Source organism: Pleurodeles waltl, chromosome 7 (assembly GCF_031143425.1).
Source record: "Pleurodeles waltl isolate 20211129_DDA chromosome 7, aPleWal1.hap1.20221129, whole genome shotgun sequence".
NCBI lineage: Eukaryota > Metazoa > Chordata > Amphibia > Caudata > Salamandridae > Pleurodeles > Pleurodeles waltl.
Genome location: NC_090446.1, coordinates 412,793,897 through 412,813,436, shown reverse-complemented (window position 1 = coordinate 412,813,436; position 19,540 = coordinate 412,793,897). Strand labels below are relative to the sequence as shown.

Here is a 19,540-nt window from a genome sequence, read left to right as displayed (position 1 = left end):
CTGCGACACTCAACTCGCTGAGTTGTTCTCCGGCGGCGTGGGACCGTCCTTTGTTGTGCTGCATCAACCGCGTTTTGCACCTCCTTTGTCCCCGTGTCCTGCGACTCCCATGGGTGCTGCCTGGCATCCTGAGGGCTCTCTAAAGTGCTGAGAGCCCTCTCTTCATCCTCACACAGAGTTGAGGCCCCCAGGTCCCCTCCTGGGTCCATCCAGCACCATTTTGACGCAAAACACCCTTTTGTCGTAACCAAGGTTTGTTGGCGACTTCCAACACGAAATCACATCTGCATCCATCTTCACGTCGTGGGACATCTTTTGCATCATGCAGGAACCCTCTGGCATCTTCCTAGGGTGCATTTCTGCAATCTTCGACTAACCGTGGTCTCTTCTTTTGCACCCTCTTCTGGGTTGGCAGGGGCTCTTGTCCTTCCTGGAACCTCTTTCGTCTTCTGGACTTGGTCCCCTTCTTTTGCAGGTCTTCAGGTCCAGGAATCCAGCAGTTGTTGTTTGCAGACTTGGTTGGTTACTACAGTATCTCAATCACGATGTGTAGTGTGTCGTAAGGAAACTTGCAGTACTTTACTCCTGCTTTTCTTGGCTCTGGGGTGGGGTAATTTACTTACCTTTAATGTATTCTTACTCTCCCAGCGATTCTGCACACACTACACTTGTCTAGTGGGGAATTTTTGATTCGCATTCCACTTTCTTAGTATATGGTTTGTGTTGCCCCTAGACCTATTTTCTCCCATTGCACTCTATAGCATTTCCTATTGTTTGCACTGTTCTTTAACTGATTACTTGTCTAATTTTGGTGTCTAGTGTATATATTGTGTATAATACTTACCTCCAGAAGGAATATTGTCTCTAAGAAATGTTGGTACTGTGTCACCCAAATAAATACCTTTATTTTTTGGTAACATTGAGTATTGTCTTTACTTGTGTACAAGTACTGTGTAACTATAAGTGGTATTGCATGAGCTTTGCATGTCTCCTAGTTCAGCCTAAGCTGCTAGAACACTACTACATTTCAGAAATAAGGATAACTGGACCTGGTATAAGGTCTAAGTATCCAAGGTACCCATTACAAACCAGGCCAGCCTCCTACAGTCAGTGCCTGTTCCCTTTGTGGGAGATACTCCATTGCATTGTGGGATAAGGTCAGCAAGATCTTGATGACAGTCCCTGACGAATTTCACAACAATTTAGCGCAGATCATACAAAATGGTCAAGATGCGGCAAAATATATAATTTGTTCTGGTCTGGGCGCTACTGAAAATGATCTGCAGTGATGGTTCAGCTGCAGTTTGACTGGCAGCCGACCCCACTCCCTCCCCCCTACTAAAGCTGACTGTAGCAACAGATGCTGTAGGAAAGTGCCCCTTTTGGCATGGTTACCCGCCACTATTTGCCTGATGTTGATGCTAACTTGACTGTGTGTGTGCTGGGATCCTGCTAGCCAGGCCCTAGCACCAATGTTCTTTCCCTAAACTGTATCATTTTTTACACAATTGGCACACCCCTGACACACAGGTAAGTCTCTTGTAAAAGGTACCAGTGGTACTAAGGGCTCTGTGGCCAGGAAGGTACCTAAGGGCTTCCGCATGTGTAGTGCCACCCTAAGGGACCCCTCACCAAACACATGCAGACTGCAATTGCAGATTGTGTGTTGGTGGGTAGAAAAAGGTAAAGTCAGCATGGCATCCCTCTCAGGGTGCCATGCCCACAAACGACTGACTGGCATAGGTAAGTCACCTCTCTCGCAAGCCTTTCAGCCCTAAGGCAGCTTGCACTATACCACATATGAGGGCATAGCTGCATGAGCAATATGCCCCTACAGTGTCTAAGTCCATTCTTACACATTGTAAGTGCAGTGTGGCCATACTGAGTACATGGGCTGAGAGTTTCTCATTACGAACTCCACAGCTCCATGATGGCTTCACTGAAGAGTGGGAAGTTCAGTATCAAACTTCTCTACACAGTAAACCCACACTGATGCCACTGTTGGATTCATTGTAAAATGCTCACAGAGAGTATCTTAAAGAAGTCCCTGTATTTTACCAAACTCTTTAGTGCAGGGCTTACCAGTCTGTGCCTACCTGCCAGTAACAGACAAGTTTCTGAGCCCATAGAGTAAGAACCTTTGTGCTCTCTTGAGTCAGGAACAAAGCCTGCTCTGGGTGAAAGTGCTTCAAACGTCCCGCCTGATGGATCTGCAACACTTGGCGTTGAGTCTCAAAGGCTGAGGCCTCCTCTTACAGGCGGGGGCCAAGTCATTTGTCATCTGGCGTGTTCACTGCTGGAGTCGGCTTAGCAGTCCTCCTCCTTTCTTCAAAGGTTGCCAGGAATCTGGTGAGTAAGGTTCAGCAATACTAGATTTAGGGGCGTTACAGGAGTGAGGGAGCAGTAGCCAATGGCTACTCTCCCTCAGGGTGGCTATACCCTTCCTGTGCCCACTCCCTTTGGGGAGGAGTGCACATTCCTAACCCTATTGGTCCCTGTCCTCCAAACCAAGATGGAGGATTTTGCAAGGAGGGGATCACTTCAGCTCTAGAAACCTTAGGGGTGGTCCCAACTGAAGTGGTCACTCCTTGTTTTTTCCTAATTTTTCTGCTGGACTTGCTGCCAAAAGTGGGGCTTGTTCCAGGGTCGGGCTTCTCCACTAGCTGGAGTGCCCTGGGGCACTGTAACAGGAGGCCTGAGCCCTTGAGACTTACCACCAAGTGTTGCTGTCCCTGCAGGGGGGAAGGTGTGAAGCACCTCCACCCAGAGCAGGCTTTGTTTCAGACCCCAGAGAACACACAGGCTCTCGCTCCATAGGGTCAGAAACTTGTCTGTTAGTGGCAGGCTAGCATAGACTGGTCAGCCTTACACTAATGGGTTGGTTGAGATACAGGGGGCATCTCTAAGATTGTCTCTGTGTGCAATTTTACAATATATCCAACACTTGCATCAGTGTGGGTTTATTGTGCTGAGAAGTTTGATACTAAGACTTCAGTGAAGCCATCATGGAGCTGTGTAGTTCATAACGACAGACTCCCAGCCCTTGTAAATAATATGGCCACACTGCACTTAGAATGTCTAATAATTGACTTAGACATTGTAGAGGCATATTGCTCATGCAGCTATGCCCTCACCTGTTATATAGTGCACCCTGGCTTAGGGCTGTAAGGCCTGCTAGAAGGGTGACTTGCTTGTGCCACAGGCAGTGGTTTGTGGGCCTGGCACCCTAGAAGGAGTGCCATGTCGACTTTGCCTTTTTCTCCCCACCAGCACACATCTGCAATGGCAGTGTGCATGTTCTTGGCAAGGGGTCCCTTAGGGTGGCACAATACATGCTGCAGTCCTTGGGGATCCTCCCTTGTCACAGAGCCCTTGGTACCTGAGAGGAAGGCCCAGAGACCACTCACGAAGCCCACACTCTTCGTCACCCAAATCAAAATCTTCGGGGCATTCGGGTAAGCATAAGTCGTCAAAGAAAAGTAAGGTTTGTTCAACTTCACCCCGTCGGTCGGATGACACGATGCGAGACAAGGAGCGTCATCGCTCTAGGCCTTCGTCCTTGAAGCCTACTTCTTTGTCAGCTCCGGGCATCCCCGAGTTTCTAGGAGGCAGAGCCTCCCCTGCTCACCTCTCTGAGTTCTGTGAGGCCATGCACCTACTTTTTGGGCAGTCTGACCCTGCTGGTGTGCTTTCTGGCCCTGTGGGGTCAGAAGGGGTGGCCTTAGGTTCTGCACCAGCAGCTTTCACCTCGACTCCGAGGGGCACCCAGGGATCCGTTTCCAGATCCACACCAGGAACATCGAGCCACTGCGACCTTCCCCAATGCCGGTGCAGATGTTGATTCTTCTGACGCCGGCTGGGCCTGTTGCTGGTGCCATCCCTATACTTATCGCCAGCTCCCACATGGAGCCGGACCAAGATCGCTGGACGCCGATTCCAACTTCAGTGGGACTTCCTCAGTTGTTTCCCAACCCTTATTAGTATGGGTACTAGGAAAGTATGGAGGGGTCACTGGACCCTTTAGAATACCAGCTTGATGACCCCGTGGACTTGGCTCAGGACCTGGGTGAAGCCAGTGGTCTTGACACTTCTCATGGTGCTGGCATGCTTTCTCCCCCTACCATGGCTACAGAGGAGGGAATGTCCTTTTCATTGGTGGTGAGAAGAGCGACCGAGGTCTTTGGCCTCAAGCTGCCTTCTGTTGCCGTCAGGACTAACCTTCTGACTGAGATGGTTCAGCCTGGGGCTTCCTCTTTGGAACCCCTCTTGCCCTTTAATGAAGCCGTCACTGATGTCCTACTGGGGGCTTCGTTAGAACCCAGCACAGGAGCTCTTGTTAACAGGACAATCGCCTGCTGCCATAGGCCTGCGTGTAACAACGCAGTTTTCCTGACCCACCAACCCACCTCTGAGAGCTTGGTTATCCGACTCATTAAGTAGATCGGTTGCATGAACTGTAGTTTTAGTGCTCCATGCTTGGTTGACGATGTCTGGCTTTTCAGGGGATGTCCAAGCTGCTCTTATGGATATGCCGTTTGATGGCACTGTCTATTCGGAGAAAATGCAGAGTTGGTGCTCAAGCGCTTTAAGGAGTCCCGGGCTATGGCTCGATCCTTGGGCCTCGCAGCTGCCCCTTGCCTCCCTCAATCTGCTTTTTGCCCCTTTCTTTTCTTTTTTTTTTTTTTTTGTCCTCATATTCCTCGCCCCTGCTTTGGTTAAGTAGGAAATGCATTGGCGCGACAAACGACAACATGCCACCAGTACATAGACCAAACCTTAGTAGATCATCCCCTCTGATCTACTGATTATCCTTTCTCATACGGGTGTCATTGATCAAAAGTTGTCTCTTTCAATCATAGCCAAAGCAGCACCTCCAAAGAGCGAGGGGGAGATCTTAATCATTGGACTTTAAAAATTCAAAGTGTAAGGAGCTTATATGACAAAGAAATAATATGTTATTGATACACATTTTCCCAATATAACCAAAAATCATCTTTTCTAGACAGGGGGCCCCGTTGTTCCAATGTACAGATTCGATTTACAGATATCTGCCAATCCGACACACGAGGAGGAAGAGGATCAATCCATTTACGACAAATTTCTCGCCTAGCTAGAAGAATTAATATGAACAGCAAATGCTCCTGCTGAACTGACAATTTCTGGTAATATGTATCCTGTTCCCGCACCCCAAACACCACTAATGGTGGGTTTACAACTAGGTTTACATTAAAGATTATTTAAAAAATACTCTCTATATCCCCCCAATAATTCAACAACTTAGCGCAATGCCAAAACATATGGATATCGTCCGCCTTATCATCCCTGCACCTTGGACAGTTTTCTGAGTCTTCCCAATAGCTGTTAATTTGGCCGGAGTCCAATAAACCCTATGGAGTGTGAACAAATGATTTTTCTTCAGCCCCGCAGGACTGGTAGTAAGCCACAATATTGAACAAGACTTTTGCCACAGTGTTGTAACATCTAGAGTTGGAAAGATCGCTCCCCACTTCGACAAGGGAAGGGAAGCGCTATCATCTGATGTTTCTAACAAAGCGTGGTACCACAATGCAACCTCTTTGTTGATGGTTCTCTGATTTAGCTTCCCTTCCCATATACTCCTCCCTATTTCTCCATTTCGGCGGGACTTTGCCCAACTAGATATTTGAAGGTACTTAAATCTAGAAACTGCCCCACCAGTACCTTCCTGGAATGCGCCCCAACTTAACACTTCAACTCCTTCTATTAACTGGCCCCATCTTTCCACCCGCTTGTTCTCAAAGGAGTTGATAGTTTATCTATAAGGCATTCCGGAGTGCCAGGCGAGTCCCAAATGGGAGCTGAACTACAAAAATACGGTATCTCTAACATCCTCCAAAAATGCATCCAAACGATGCATGCGTGTCTGGGGAGTTTCAAGCGAACTTTCTTGAAGTAACTGGGATGTCCAAATTTATATAAAAAATGGTCTGCTCCTTCTTCAAGGTGAGCCGTTAATGCTCCCCAGACTGAATCGTACTCAGACTTTTTATACAATAAAAATCTAATATTTTTTAACTGAAAAGCCAAATAGTACTTAAAAAAGTCTGGAGACGCAATACCTCCCCATTCCCTTTTTCTACTCAACTTCTTCCAATCAATCCTAACTCCCTTGGAAGCCCATACAAATGAGGATAACTACCCTTGTAGTTTATTAAACCAGCTCTTCTCAAACTCTAATGGGATAGTATTAAACAAAAAAGTAAATTTTGGAAGGATACACATCTTCAGGATATTAGATCTCCCAATTATCGTAAGAGGAAGAGCAGCCCACTCTTTTAACAGTCTTTTGGTTTCCCTATATACTATATCAAAGTTCAATTTAGCTACCTCGTTAAGATCAGCTGCTAATCGAATACCCAGATATCTAATCTCTTGTTTAACTAAAGGGGAAGCATACAACAAGTTCCAGCACATTATTTCTGTCTTTTCTGCGTTTATGCTGTACCCAGAAAGTTTACCAAATTGTTCCATCAAGGCAATGACCCTAGGTAGAGTAGACCTAACATCACTCGTGTATATCATCAAATCATCTGCGTATAGAGCTAGTTTTTTTTCCCATCCCCCAGTTCGAAATGGGATAATCTCTTTAGAAGACCGAAGTAAAGTAGCCCAGGGTTCGATGTATAAATTAAAAAGCAAAGGAGATAGGGGGCATCCCTGTCTCGTACCTCGCCTGATCCTAAATTCTTGTGTTAATTGGCCATTAACTAAAATTCTCGCTAGGGGACATCTATACAGTTCCCCTATCGCCCTAATAAAAGGGATTCCCAAGCCCGCTTTTTCCAGAACCACCTTTAAAAACAACCAATTAACACGGTCAAAGGCCTTGGCCGCGTCAAAAGACAAGATCGGCAATGGCGCCTTCTCGTGCGCCGCCAAATCAACTGCAGCAAATAACTCGTGAGTTATCTCGTGAAGCTGCCTCCCCTTCATGAAACCCTTTTGGTCCGGATGGATTAGATTGCCAACGACTCTCCCCAATCTCTTGGCTAAAATTCCTGTATAAAGTTTATAGTCTGCGTTCAGCAAGGAGATGGGCCTGTAGGAGGAACAAGACGTGGAATCTTTACCCGGCTTTAACAATAAGCAAATTATCGCCTCTCTCCAGGAATTGGGAGTTTGGGCCCCTTCTATCAACATAGAGTTGAATAGCTCTAATAAAAATGGGGTAAGTTCCTCCCCCAAAGCCTTATATAATTAATTAGGGAGACTATCTGGCCCCGCTGCCTTACCTTTTTTTAGAGCCTTTAAACCTTCCGCCAACTCAGCCTCATTTAACTTATCATTCAATAGGAGAATCTTAGACTCCTCTAAAACTGGGAGATCTACATTATCTAAGAATTCTCTTACCAGCTCTTCCAAGTTAACCGAACTTTCTGAATATATCTCCTGAAAGAAAGATACGAATGCCCCCTCAATCTCCTCTTGCTCCGTACAGACCTGATTCATGGGCTCTGATTTGACTGATAAGATGTGCCTTTTGGAAAGGTCCGACTTAACCTTCCACGCTAACAGTTTACTGCAACCTTCTCCATATTCAAAATTAGTGGCTACTTTCCCATTTTAACCTACAACGTTTTTCCAAAAAAGCGTCTAAACTAGACCGGACCTTTTCCTCTTGACAAGACAGCTCCATTACTAAGTCCGTTTTCCCTTCTAACTGCGCATTATACCTTGCTATTTGAAAGGTTTTCAATGACGATTCCATGTTTCCCAACTTTTCCCTCTCTTCACAGTACTTATGAGCTGCAAAGTTAACTAGCCTCCCTCTTATAAAAGCCTTAAACGCATCCCAAACACACCACAAACTTGCTGTTCCTTGATTCACCTGAAAAAAATCTCTAGTATCTTTTTTTAACACTTCTACTGATACGTCATCTAAAAGTAGAGCACGATTGATTGTGCTCCTAGTTATCCTGTTACTAACCCTAGTATCTAAGTGTAGTATTACTGCAGAATGGTCTGACGTGTGCTGTGTTGTGGGCTACCCTTCTTACCTCCGGGCATAAACTTTTATGAATTAAAAAAAAGTCTATTCTGGATCTATGCCCTTATTTTTTATTGTGAAATGTATATCTATCTCCTTCTCCCCTTCTCCAGTGCCAGGCATCTACCAAGCCTAAATCCTGCATCGCTTGCTTCACCAATGCCCTTGTTTTAGGTGAATTAACCGTACCCCGAGGGGTTGACTTGTCCTGTGCAGGGTCTAGCAATATATTAAAATCCCCACCCAACACCACTGGGTACCTAGCTGAAAGTAGAATATTAAATAAGTCTTGAAATGGCGATGGGTCGTCAATATTCGGCCCGTAGTAACCCGACACTGTAATCCAGTGACCGCCTACACACAGCTCTACCACTACCCACCTCCCTCTGGGGTCAACATGTACTGTTCCAACCCTAAACCTCATGGATTTCTTAATCAAAACTGCCACACCTTTTATTGTACTAGTTTGAGAAGAGCACACGCTGAACGCAACCCAATTCAGTTGTTTAAGCCAGGTCTCCCATTCAGTTTGGTGAAGATCGGTTTCCTGCAGTATAATAATCTCCTCCTCAACCAAACGCAAATACTCAAAGATCTTCCTCCTCCTACCAGACACCCTTAACCCATTCACATTCCAAGAGAGGAATCTCAACTTTTCAATACCCTGCATGATCATTCATAACGAAAAGGAAGAAAAAGGAAGAACACCAACCTCCCCGACCTATATTAGTGACATATGAGGACTTTCTTATTTTATCCTTTTCAACCCACCAAACCCAAAACAAACCCCGACCCCCCGTGCCACCCACCCCTGCACCCAACACCAACATGCCCCCAACACCCCACTCCCCCCCCAGAGGAACCCTCCCTGTTTCTACTGGGATAACCATCCTGTTATCCTATCTTCGAACCCCATGCCGGACGGGGGCTTTCCACTAGGTCTTATTGAGACGCCTTGATCTGGTCTATAAATATACTGACCTCCCCCGGGTCTCTCATATTGTACATTTTATTCTTCCACATTATATGGAGAGCTGCCGGGAACCTTAGTTGGACTGTCGCCCCTAGTTCACGGAGCTCCCGCATAAAATTTCCCAGCTCCCACTGCCTATCTAACGTTGCCTTAGACACATCTGATCTTATCCTAAGAAACCATTCCCCCTTGGGAAAAGCCCCTACCTTGAGGGCTTTGGACAAGATTCTTTCCTAATAGAGTATGTGTTGAAATTTATCAAAATCCTCCTGGGGGTTTTCCTTCCTGGATTTTTCTTGAAAGGATCACGATGGACTCTCTGAATGTCATCTTCCAGATTGATCCCTGCCATACTGGGGAGGACCTCCCTAATCAGCGAGATCACATAGCTCTTAATATTTTCCCCTTCCAAGCCCTCTGGAACTCCCAGGAGCCTAGTATTGTTTCTCCTCATGTTATTTTCCAACATTTCCAATTTATCTGATCAAGTGGCCAAACTATGGAATTCATTACCCCCAAACATAAGATCCACGGTTATCTGTCTTCAGAAGATTAGTCAAGAGTTGTCTCTTTCCCACATAACCACAATACTCAAACATCAGTGTTTGACAGTACTCAGAATGTATGTCCCTCTGCATGTAAACAGTTATAATTTGATATTTATTTATATATCTAGATATGTTTTTCTCTTTATACAAATATGTGTAGTAACTTTTTTTTCTCTTAAACTGTATACATATTCTTTAGGCTTGCTTTATAAATATATGTATTACGGTTAAATATATATATTTTCTATGCTTAACATATTCATAGGTCATTGCATAGTTTATATATAAGTTGTTAGATTAGATGCTTATGAGTCTCTGTTTTGTTTATCTATCACAATAGGTAAGTATTATCTTAACTACTTATCTACAAGCATTTCACTTTTGAAATATTGAGGAAAAGATAGAAAAAAGTTATAAAAAGTACACAAATTACCTCCAAAGTTCCGCAACACTTAAGTCTGTGTTTATACAATACAGCTTTAAATCTCAATATATTATCTGGCTTATACATTTATTCCATTTCTATATAGTCATGTATCTATATATTTATTATTGTAGTCCTACTGTACAAGAGAAAAAATAACTCTCTCCAATGCACTTCTGTTTCACCCTATACCTCTTTCAATCTGACCTCTTACTCCACTCCCGACTCATCCCCAACCTCATGCTACTAGTATGATCTCCAAAATAACTCTTCCTAGACTTTTCTTTCCTCTATCCCTCCTGGCTCACCCCAAATCTCAGTTTACTACTATGATCTTCCAAACAACTCTACTCAATTCTACCTCATGTATCTCTCCTTTGACTCATCCCAAACCAAATTTTACTACGGTGTTCTTCCTAGTCCCTTTCTACAGACTGTTCCCTCCTCCATCTTTCCTTTACTCATCCCAAACCTCATCTTACTAGTAATTTCCTACAATTAACACTTTCTGGATTCTTCCCTCTTCTATCCTTTCATTTTTCTATTCAGTCCAACAGACTAACATGTCCCCCGCTCAAATTAACTCATGTTTCCCTATACTAATACTAGACCTATATTTCCCCCATACTAATCCACCACTAATCCTTTTGGGGTCTGTAGTAGTGAACTACTCATTGAAAAGCGCTTTGACTCCTCGTCTGGAGTAATAAGGGATATATAAGTACAATTGCAATTAGTGCGTGTCAGGCCCTCACATTCCAGAAACCCTTTATCCATGTCCATCGGGACTTGGTTGTCCCTAGAACTGATCCAAAATTTCTTCCAAAGACCTACCTGGCTTTTTCTTTGCTCAGACTCCGTAGCCGAGAGGGCTTTTCACATGCTAGATGTCGAAAGAACTTCAAAACTCAGCAGATTTTGTGACCTGTGTAAACCTCGTACAGAACACGAAATAGCAAAAGCTGGCATAGGTAGATGGATCGCTAAATGTATCCAGACATGTTAACTTAAAGCAAAAAGAGATCTCCTCCCCCTAGACCACATTACTCTAGGACTCTAGGAAGAAGGGGGCAACCATGTCATTTCAGGAAATATTTCCATAGCTGACATGTCAATATTCTTGCCCATTATAGGAAAGCAGCATATTTCTGACATAGTTAAGCCCACTGTTTGCCTTGTGCCACTATGTTTTGACTGTAGTACTCTGGGATCCTGCTAACCAGGACCCCAGTGTCTTTCCTGCTCCTCTAAATTTGTTTGCTGGTAAACTTTTACACCCACAATTGGCATACTAGTGCACCTATGCAAGTCTCTTGTACATGGTACTTAGGAATCCAGGGCATTAGTACACCAGGGGTCTCCCATGGGCTGCAGCATGCATTATGCCACCCATGGGAGCTTATGCAAACTTTGTCTGCAGGCCTGCCATTGCAGCCTATGTGAAATTGTGCACACCCGTTTCACTTAAGATATAAGGCTTGTCTTATATCTTGGTCACTGCACCGGGACACTGCAAGTCACCCTTATGGTAGGCCCTAGGGCTGGATGCAGGTCCCTAAGTTGAGGGTACTCTTGCATGAGCAGGGTACCCCTACAAAACCCACACTCCATTTTCTGGGCGTTGTAAGAGCAGGGAATCCATCTTAAGGCATGTAATGGACACTGGTCAACCTTAGTGGCCTAACTTCAAAATAGCTTCTTTGAACCTAGGCATGTTTGGTATTGTGCAACTACACTGATTCTAGTGTTATTTGCATCATACTATGTACTCTGAGAGTTCATTAGAGGATCCCCAGTTCTGCCTGTGCAGCTTTACGAGGTCTTACTGCCAGCCCACGGTGCTGCTGACCCCAGACACTGTTCTACCCTGCTGCTCGCGAGCCTAACTCAAGCAGGGGAAGGCAGAACAAAGGATTTCCTGGAATGGAGAGGTGCAACCACCTCTCCCTTTGTATTAGGTATCTGTGGGCTGGGGCAGGGTGGCCTCTGAGCGCCACCAGACTGCTTTGAAGTGAAACCACATAAAGGACAGGGGAGTGACCACCTGTCTGTTCATCCTGTTGACATTGAACATTTATGACTGTCACACTCCGAATTTCTGACTTGAGTGTTTTGTGATTTACCTTTTGATTTATTATGTTTTGTAACATCATTAGATCACCAGGTATACACATATCTGCTTATAAATCTGCAGCCCACTGAAGTTATTGACATATTTACACTGTGTTAGGAATACATTGGGGCAATTATGATAGGTTGTGGAGGCTGTGATCTCATTTGTGGTTTCATCTTAAAAATTGTTCAATTTTGTTGTTGAATGAGATGAATATAGAGCTTGCACAGTATTTTCAGTATTACGATTTTTAACACAAACTATGTTTCTCTTCTAGGTTTTATATGGTTTTGGTGCAAGGTTTGCAGATAACAGAATTTATTTGCCACCCAGTGTTAGCCAGCATAATTTTGTATTCCCCAGCACTATTCTGCTGTGATCTAAAGGGAATTAATGTGGTGGTCCCCTATTTCATTTCCGCACTCGAAACTATTCTACCGGACAGGTAATATTTTTTTAATTTCTCATAGTCTTTATTGAAGAACAGAATAATTAGTATTAAAGTACAATACTAATATTTTTTTAATTGTTTAAAGCTACAGGGATTTGTTAGTAACAGTATCGTGAATAGGAATTAACTTTACTTTCATTTTTACACTGTTATAATTTAGTGAGGAACTTTTAGTCTTGCTATGCTAATTAGTAATGTGTGTGTGTACTCTACTACAGTTCCTATTTTCTATAAAGTATCTAAGTTAGTTTTTTGCGGCAGGACATGTTATTTCTTTTTTGTATGGAAAGTTCTGTTATGGACAGCACCTTACATTTATAACATTTAAGAATAGCACTGATGACTATTAGAACATGATTGCTTGGATTATTTTGCCATAAGAAAAACAATCTTAAACTATAAACGAATAAACCAGTTACGAAAGAATTACACATATCAAAACAATTCACTTGAGTCATAGTCTTTTTCTTTTCAGTTTTAGGATTGAAAGGTGATTACGCTTGAGACTTTTGTAGCACAAGTGCCTAAACCATACTCCTGCAAAGAGTACATCTACACAGACAAGTATTGGCAATTCCAATAGGTCTGGCTTTGAAGCAAAGTTGTATGGTAATGTGAATCATTACAAGTAAATAGCATGGAAATAGATATGCATTTGTGTGGAAGCAAAGAACCATAGAATAACATTGATGTCGATTAAAAAGCCCACACCTAAAAATCCATGTAGGTTATTGACTTGCACCCTCCATCTGTACTGCTGCCAGCAAAAACAACGTAAATAATCTAGGCCCTCATGTTTGAAACTATGTTATGGTCATAAGGCTCTGATTCGTAAAATCAGAGCCTTTACAACTGCAGCATTTTTTTTTTTAATTTACCAAACCTAAGTAGCAATTCTGTAACAGCTTACCAAATCGTTAATTGGGTTTCAAATGAAGTAAAGATTTGGTATTTCGAACGGGGGTGTTAAGGGCATCCCTTCCAGATACTAAATCTTTAAGCTACGTAATAATGTTTTGCACCAAAATCCAGGTGCAAAACATTAATATGTGGGTAAGTCATTCACAAACTGGAAGGGGTCTGGTGGGGACCCGTTCCTGTTTGTGAATGTTTACTAAAACTTTTTTATGAGCAGGCAGCGGTCCATGAGACTGTTATGGAAAGCGAGCTGCATTAAAAAAAATGTTACTTTATTTAAAAGCTATCCACAGTAGGCCACAATGCCCTTGAGTGTCGGTCGTTGTGGGTCACAAAGTACGACTTGCCTCATGCATATTGACGAGGTAGGCCAAATTGTGACCTACTACGAATCGGTATTTTGAGAACTAACCTTTTAATACATAGGTCGGTTCTCAAAATACAAAAGGCCTATTTAGAAATCGAAGCAGAAATTGCGACCATTTCTAACAAATCCATTTTGTACGTTACATTTAAGGAATTGCAAATTGCGAATCGTGAAGGAGCCAAAGCGCCTTCTCTAGTGATGCTGCCAGAATTGTCTGGCGAAAGCTGCGTTGTCAAGCCAGACCATAAGGGTGCAGACATTGGTATTAGCTCAGTCAACCGACAGTGGGCAGTGGCTCTTTTGCCAGCGTCATTCCCCTTTTGGGTTGGTGCACAGGACAGGGACCAGCCATTTAGCATGTCAGTCACTGTGAGTGGCGGTGTTTTACATTTTGCTGAAAGAGACAGAAGCCAATTCTAAACAGGTTCTCTTGATAATGTGGTTCTTCAAAAGCCCAGCCAATTAAGATGCATTACCAGGATAACTAGACTATTGGGGCTGGCTACAGCAGTATGTACAGTGGAGCAACTTGCAGGTAATCTGCAGTAGCTGGCTCAAATCTATGATTTCTTTGATCCCTGTACTTGGGTCTGGTGATTTATTTTAGCACACACAGAATGTGACTGTAAATACTGTTACTGAAGACAGCCCCAGAAGGTCACGATTTGAGGTGTTGTGTAAAGATGATCGCCCACCCTGCGTGTACTTCAGTTAATAGTGCAGTCTGAATGAGACGCAGAGCGTTTAGCCTTGGCGAGGTGAATAGGCAGACCAGCTGCATTTATTGATGCTGCACTCCTCTCCTGTGTTGCTGAAGGATCTCCCATGTTGTACACTCAATGAAAGCAAAAGAATGTGCTTGAGGTTTCTGTGGAAGCACACTCAGAATGTTGCACATGTCTATGCTTCAACTTAAAGAGATTAGAAGGGTAGATTTGCACGATCGGGGAGTTTGAGTGGTCCTAGAATGATAAATAGAAACCTTTAAGCTATATGATTCAAAACCTTAAGGTTTATTAGAAATTAGGAATCATTACAGAAGGCACAGATAGTAAGTTAGTGAGATTCATAATCAACATCCATGATAAATGAAATAATGCAGTGTGAGAATTAACAAAGTCTACTTCCAATCACTTTAGTAGTCAGTTCAATTTATTAGGAAGGAGATGTCTAAGGATAGAATAAAATATCAGTCTGACCTAGATACTGCTCAGTTTTAAAAGCAAGAAAAGTCTAAGTATAAAGTAAATATACTAAGGTGGAATCTGCCTTTGAGAAAGATAGTGAAAAGTCTCTCAGACATCTCTGAAAGGGTACATTTTATAGGTTTTCAGTCAGTGAAAGGCACACACTCTACATGATATGAAATGAGATAATATGGCTAACAAAAATCATCACGTGTATAAACATGATACAGCAAACAATATTTAGGAACACCTACTTTGCATGCATAATTACACATCAGGTCAAAAGGAAATGACTTTGCAAGACCAAATAATAAGAAACTAAGCAAAGGAATTGGACATTGAATAGGCTAACTCAAAAGACCGTGAGTTGTTACTTTACTAGTGCATCTTAACGTTGCCTTCCTTCTAAGGCACCCAAGTAAAATATATTTTATACAACATGAGAAAAACGTTACCATGAAAATGCTTCTATTTGGCATATTTTCTGAAATGGAAGAGCATAGGAGAAAAAACATGCATTTAATAAAGCTTTTTCACAAACAATGAATTGTGCTTTCATTTTCAGCAGCTTCAAAATGGTTTGCGATGTTAACAGACTGAGGCTTAGTAATGCTAACTTGAAGCCTAGTAACAGTAATTGTGGTCTACTGGTGTTAAATTGAACACATCTGAAGAAGCATTATTTTATAGTTTTCAAATGCCATTCTTCACAAACATGCTGCCTCTATGTTGTGCCTGGTGACAGCTCAAGAAAGGTGCTTGCTCCATCTGTTGCTACCCCAGAGACTAACAGGCTTGAAAAGGTAACACATTTGAATAGCATCACACATACACTAGTTTAATAGAGCAAAGATTTGACTGCTTCTGGCACTATTCTAGCAGCTGCATCAAGCGTGCACCTGCCAGTAAGAGATGTCAGCAAAACTGATTCTTGGCGTGCTACTAGTGATGTATTTGCCTGGTCTCACACTACAGTGAAAGCACTTTTCTGATGGATAATTCTAACTGCTGATTCCTCACCTTGTGAATATTCCTCAGACATCTGACTGGATCCAGAAAGTTTAAAGCAGTACAAATAGGTGTGGTTGTGGGACTCCACAATGGTTTGGTGCCACTTCGGTAGTGACAAGCAGAGCCACATATAAACACCCCCATGCACTCTGATGTCAGTTCTTTTCTCTCCAAGGCCTCACGCTTTGATTTAGAGATTCTCCTTGCTCTTTCAGACCAGTAATTTCCTCCAGAATTAACCAGTGTGCAAGGGAAAATGTCACCCCATAAGAAGACTGAGTTTAAACCATATAGGGATTATCTCAAATAAATGTCTCTTGCAAACCCTCACAAAGTCTGCTGTAGTGCCTTGTGTCAAGCACGCCTTCAGGGCTTGAAGTGACTGTACCCAGATGAACCCACCCAAAGGGATTATGAGGCCAAGCTTTGTCGGCAAACACTGAATACTACATGCTGTGACTGGTTCAAGTTGAAAGGAATGTTGTGGTTAAAGTCTTCAGTTAAGTCCAAGAAAAAGCAGAAGTCGTTGAAGCAGAAATTGGCCCTTTCCCACCCCTCTCAAACTCCAGACACGTACAAATGCCTTCTAGTCTTGTTCCCAGTCTCCACTGAAGCTCATTCTGAGTTTGGCCTTGGTGCACCTTGAATTATCAGCTCTGTTGGTGAAGTTGCAGCCAGTGGAGGCCATCAGAGTGGCCATGCTATGCATTTTCAGCACTTACCGGCTCCCTCTGGATTGCCTTGTGGCCACAAGGATCTGCAGGAAGCCTCGGATCAGACATTCGCCAGCTGGTCTGCCCTCTGCTCTGTCTACGCCCCTTGACACAATATCGAGTCCAGCACCATCTCTGATGCCAACGTTGATCAAGGAGCCATCCTCCGCACCAGCTCCCTTTATATCTCCACCACTATTGACAATGGTAGAGGAGGATATACATCCCCATCGCGCTATCAGACTCTGAGCAGAATCCACCACAGCCTTTACCACACCTAGCTCTCATCAGCACGCACCCACTTGACTCTGAACCTTGCCCCTGCAACGTGGTAGGGCCCAAACTTTAAACAATCATTTGGCACTGACTCAATGACTACAAAGATGAGGGGGGGGGGGGGGGGGGGGGCAACCATGTTCCCCAGTAAGATAAGGAAAACTTATGAAGAAATTCAAGATGCCAGTGGCCTGAAAAAGTTTCCAGATACTGACCACCTGGTCCTTTCCTGGAGTAAAGAGCCTCCTTTGCAGTTGTTATGCAAAGGCCAGCAGAAGTTCTAGACTTAAAGCTACCCATTATGAAAGTAAAAACTAATGTATTAAGCAAAGTTCTTCAACTAAGTCAGGCTCCTACAGAGTTCCTGTTTCCATTTAATGAGGCTCTTACGGATATCCTTTTGGACCATTGATTAACAGGTGAATCAGAACATTGTTTTGACCATTAGGTCACTCGTTGGCATAGTCCCTTACCAGGTGACACTGCTTTACTTACTCAACACTAGTGGCATAGGCTTCCATAAGCAAAGCAAATCCCAGTGTCCACACCCCAACCGCAGATCTGTTATCTCCTGTACTAGCCTTGTAGTGAACTCAGTGAATACCTTCTAGGCTGCTACTCTCATGCTTTTTGGGATACAGTAGTGTAGGAAAGTGCTGCATCGGATAGAGACTTCTAGCTGCAGATTCCTTTCCTTAGAATTCCCTGGCGTCAGCTTCGAATCCGGAATTTTTCTGCTGAGCAGTACTCTGCATGCACCTTCGGGTGGCGTCATTCGGATCCGCGTGCGTCGTCCGGCTCCTCGTGGCTTCGTCAGCATCGTTGGAGCCGTCGATGATGTCATGGTTATCTATATAGACGCCACCTCGGCACGCGTACATCAGTTCTTTTCCTTCTGCACTGGTAATGCGCAGATCCGGATTAGAGCTACCCTTTCTTCGACGAAATTCAAGGTATTTTCACCTTTTTTGACAGTTTAAAGTCATGTCTTCGAGAAAGACTGGGTTCAAGCTGTGTGGTGCATGTCATCGCACCATGTCAGTGACGGACCCTCACCCATGTCGTGCTCCAACTGTCTGGCCATGGCTCCGAAAACCTTGAGGGGAGAGATCCCTCAAGCTTCTTGCGGCCCGACAGCCGCCTTCGGTCGGCGTGACTCCGAGGAGGTCACGGTCCCGTAGTAGGAGGAGGTCGCGGCACTGCTCTCGGAGCCCCAAGTCATCTTCCTCACATTCGAGGTCGTCTGATCATTCAGGTAAGAGGCACAAGAAGAAGTCCAAGCGGACTTCTACTTTGTCACACCCGTCGGCCGACGAGGCGTCTAGGGAACATCAACGTTCCGAGCGTGGTTCTGCAGAGCCGTCACTTGGGTCGACTCCGTGTCTTCCCCCTTTTCCGGGGACCGGAGCAACCCCGCTCAAATAAAAGAATTTTACAAAGCCATGCGTCTCGTTTTTGAGCGGGCTGCACCCTCGGGCGGGTCTAAGGGCCCCGCGGGGTTAGCAGGGGCCCCTTGGGGTTCGACATCGGCGGCTTCAGCCTCAGCACCATTGGGGACCCCAGGATCTGATACCGGATCCGGACGGGCGCCCGTCCCTCACAGTCGACCTCCTCTGGCACTGGGTCAGACGTCGACGCTTCCTCCACCACCTTCGCCCACCAGTGGTAGCCCCATCCTCATTCCGGATGATCCGGAGTTACGTTGTACGACGCCGACTCCGACTTTGACGGCGCCGATTCGGCCCAGATCATTGTCTGAATATTATTCAGAACTACCAGGCACAGGCGAGGAATGCGAGGGGTCTGAGGACCCTTTGGAATATGACCTGGAACAAGACTGGTACCAGGATGTAGGGGAGGCCAGTGGACTGGACACATCTCCGGATACTGGAATGCTCTCTCCTCCTAATGCGGCTATGGAGGATGGAGCTTCTTATACTACGGTGGTGCGTAGGGCAGCTGAGGTCTTGGACCTACACTTAGCTGTGGTGCCAATCAGGACTAATCTCTTGACAGAGGTGCTTCAACCGGGGGTGACAACATCAGGCCCTTTAATGAGGCCCTAACAGACGTCGTTCTGGGTACATGGTCCAAACCCAGCAGAGGGGCTCCTGTGAATAGGACAGCTCCGAGCGACCCTAGTTTCCTTACCCAACGGCCCACCCCAGAGAGTTTGGTGGTCCAAGCCTCTTCTTCCAGTGGTGCCTTCCCTTCCACTCCCCCGAATAGGGAATCCAAAAGGCCGGACCAGCTTGGAAAGAATGTTTTCTTCCACCAGCCTGGCATTGAGGTCCGTAAACACCTCTTGCCTATCGGGCCATTTTTCCCATACTTAATGGGATACAGTGGTATAGGTGCTGCCCCAGGTCCCAGGGGGGCGTACGGGACCCTCATCCAGGCTGTGAAGGATGGGAGAGATGCAGCCAAGTTTACGATCAGGTGTGGATTGGACACGACCGACTCGCTGGGCAGAACGATTTCATTGTCAGTGGCCCTACGTTGCCATGCCTGGCTACGTTCAACTGGCTTTTCG

General features: G+C 44.7%; 1 protein-coding gene across 4 annotated transcripts in view; it reads left to right on the top strand.

Moving 5' to 3' along the window:
* RALGAPB (Ral GTPase activating protein non-catalytic subunit beta) overlaps positions 1 to 19,540 on the top strand; it is a 1,713,320-nt gene that overhangs the window by 535,159 nt on the left and 1,158,621 nt on the right. For all 4 annotated transcript variants that reach the window (XM_069243900.1, XM_069243898.1, XM_069243901.1 and 1 more), the window contains one exon: positions 12,362 to 12,529. In XM_069243900.1, coding sequence (XP_069100001.1) covers positions 12,362 to 12,529 — 168 coding nt within the window. The remainder of the gene's footprint in view (positions 1 to 12,361; positions 12,530 to 19,540) is intronic.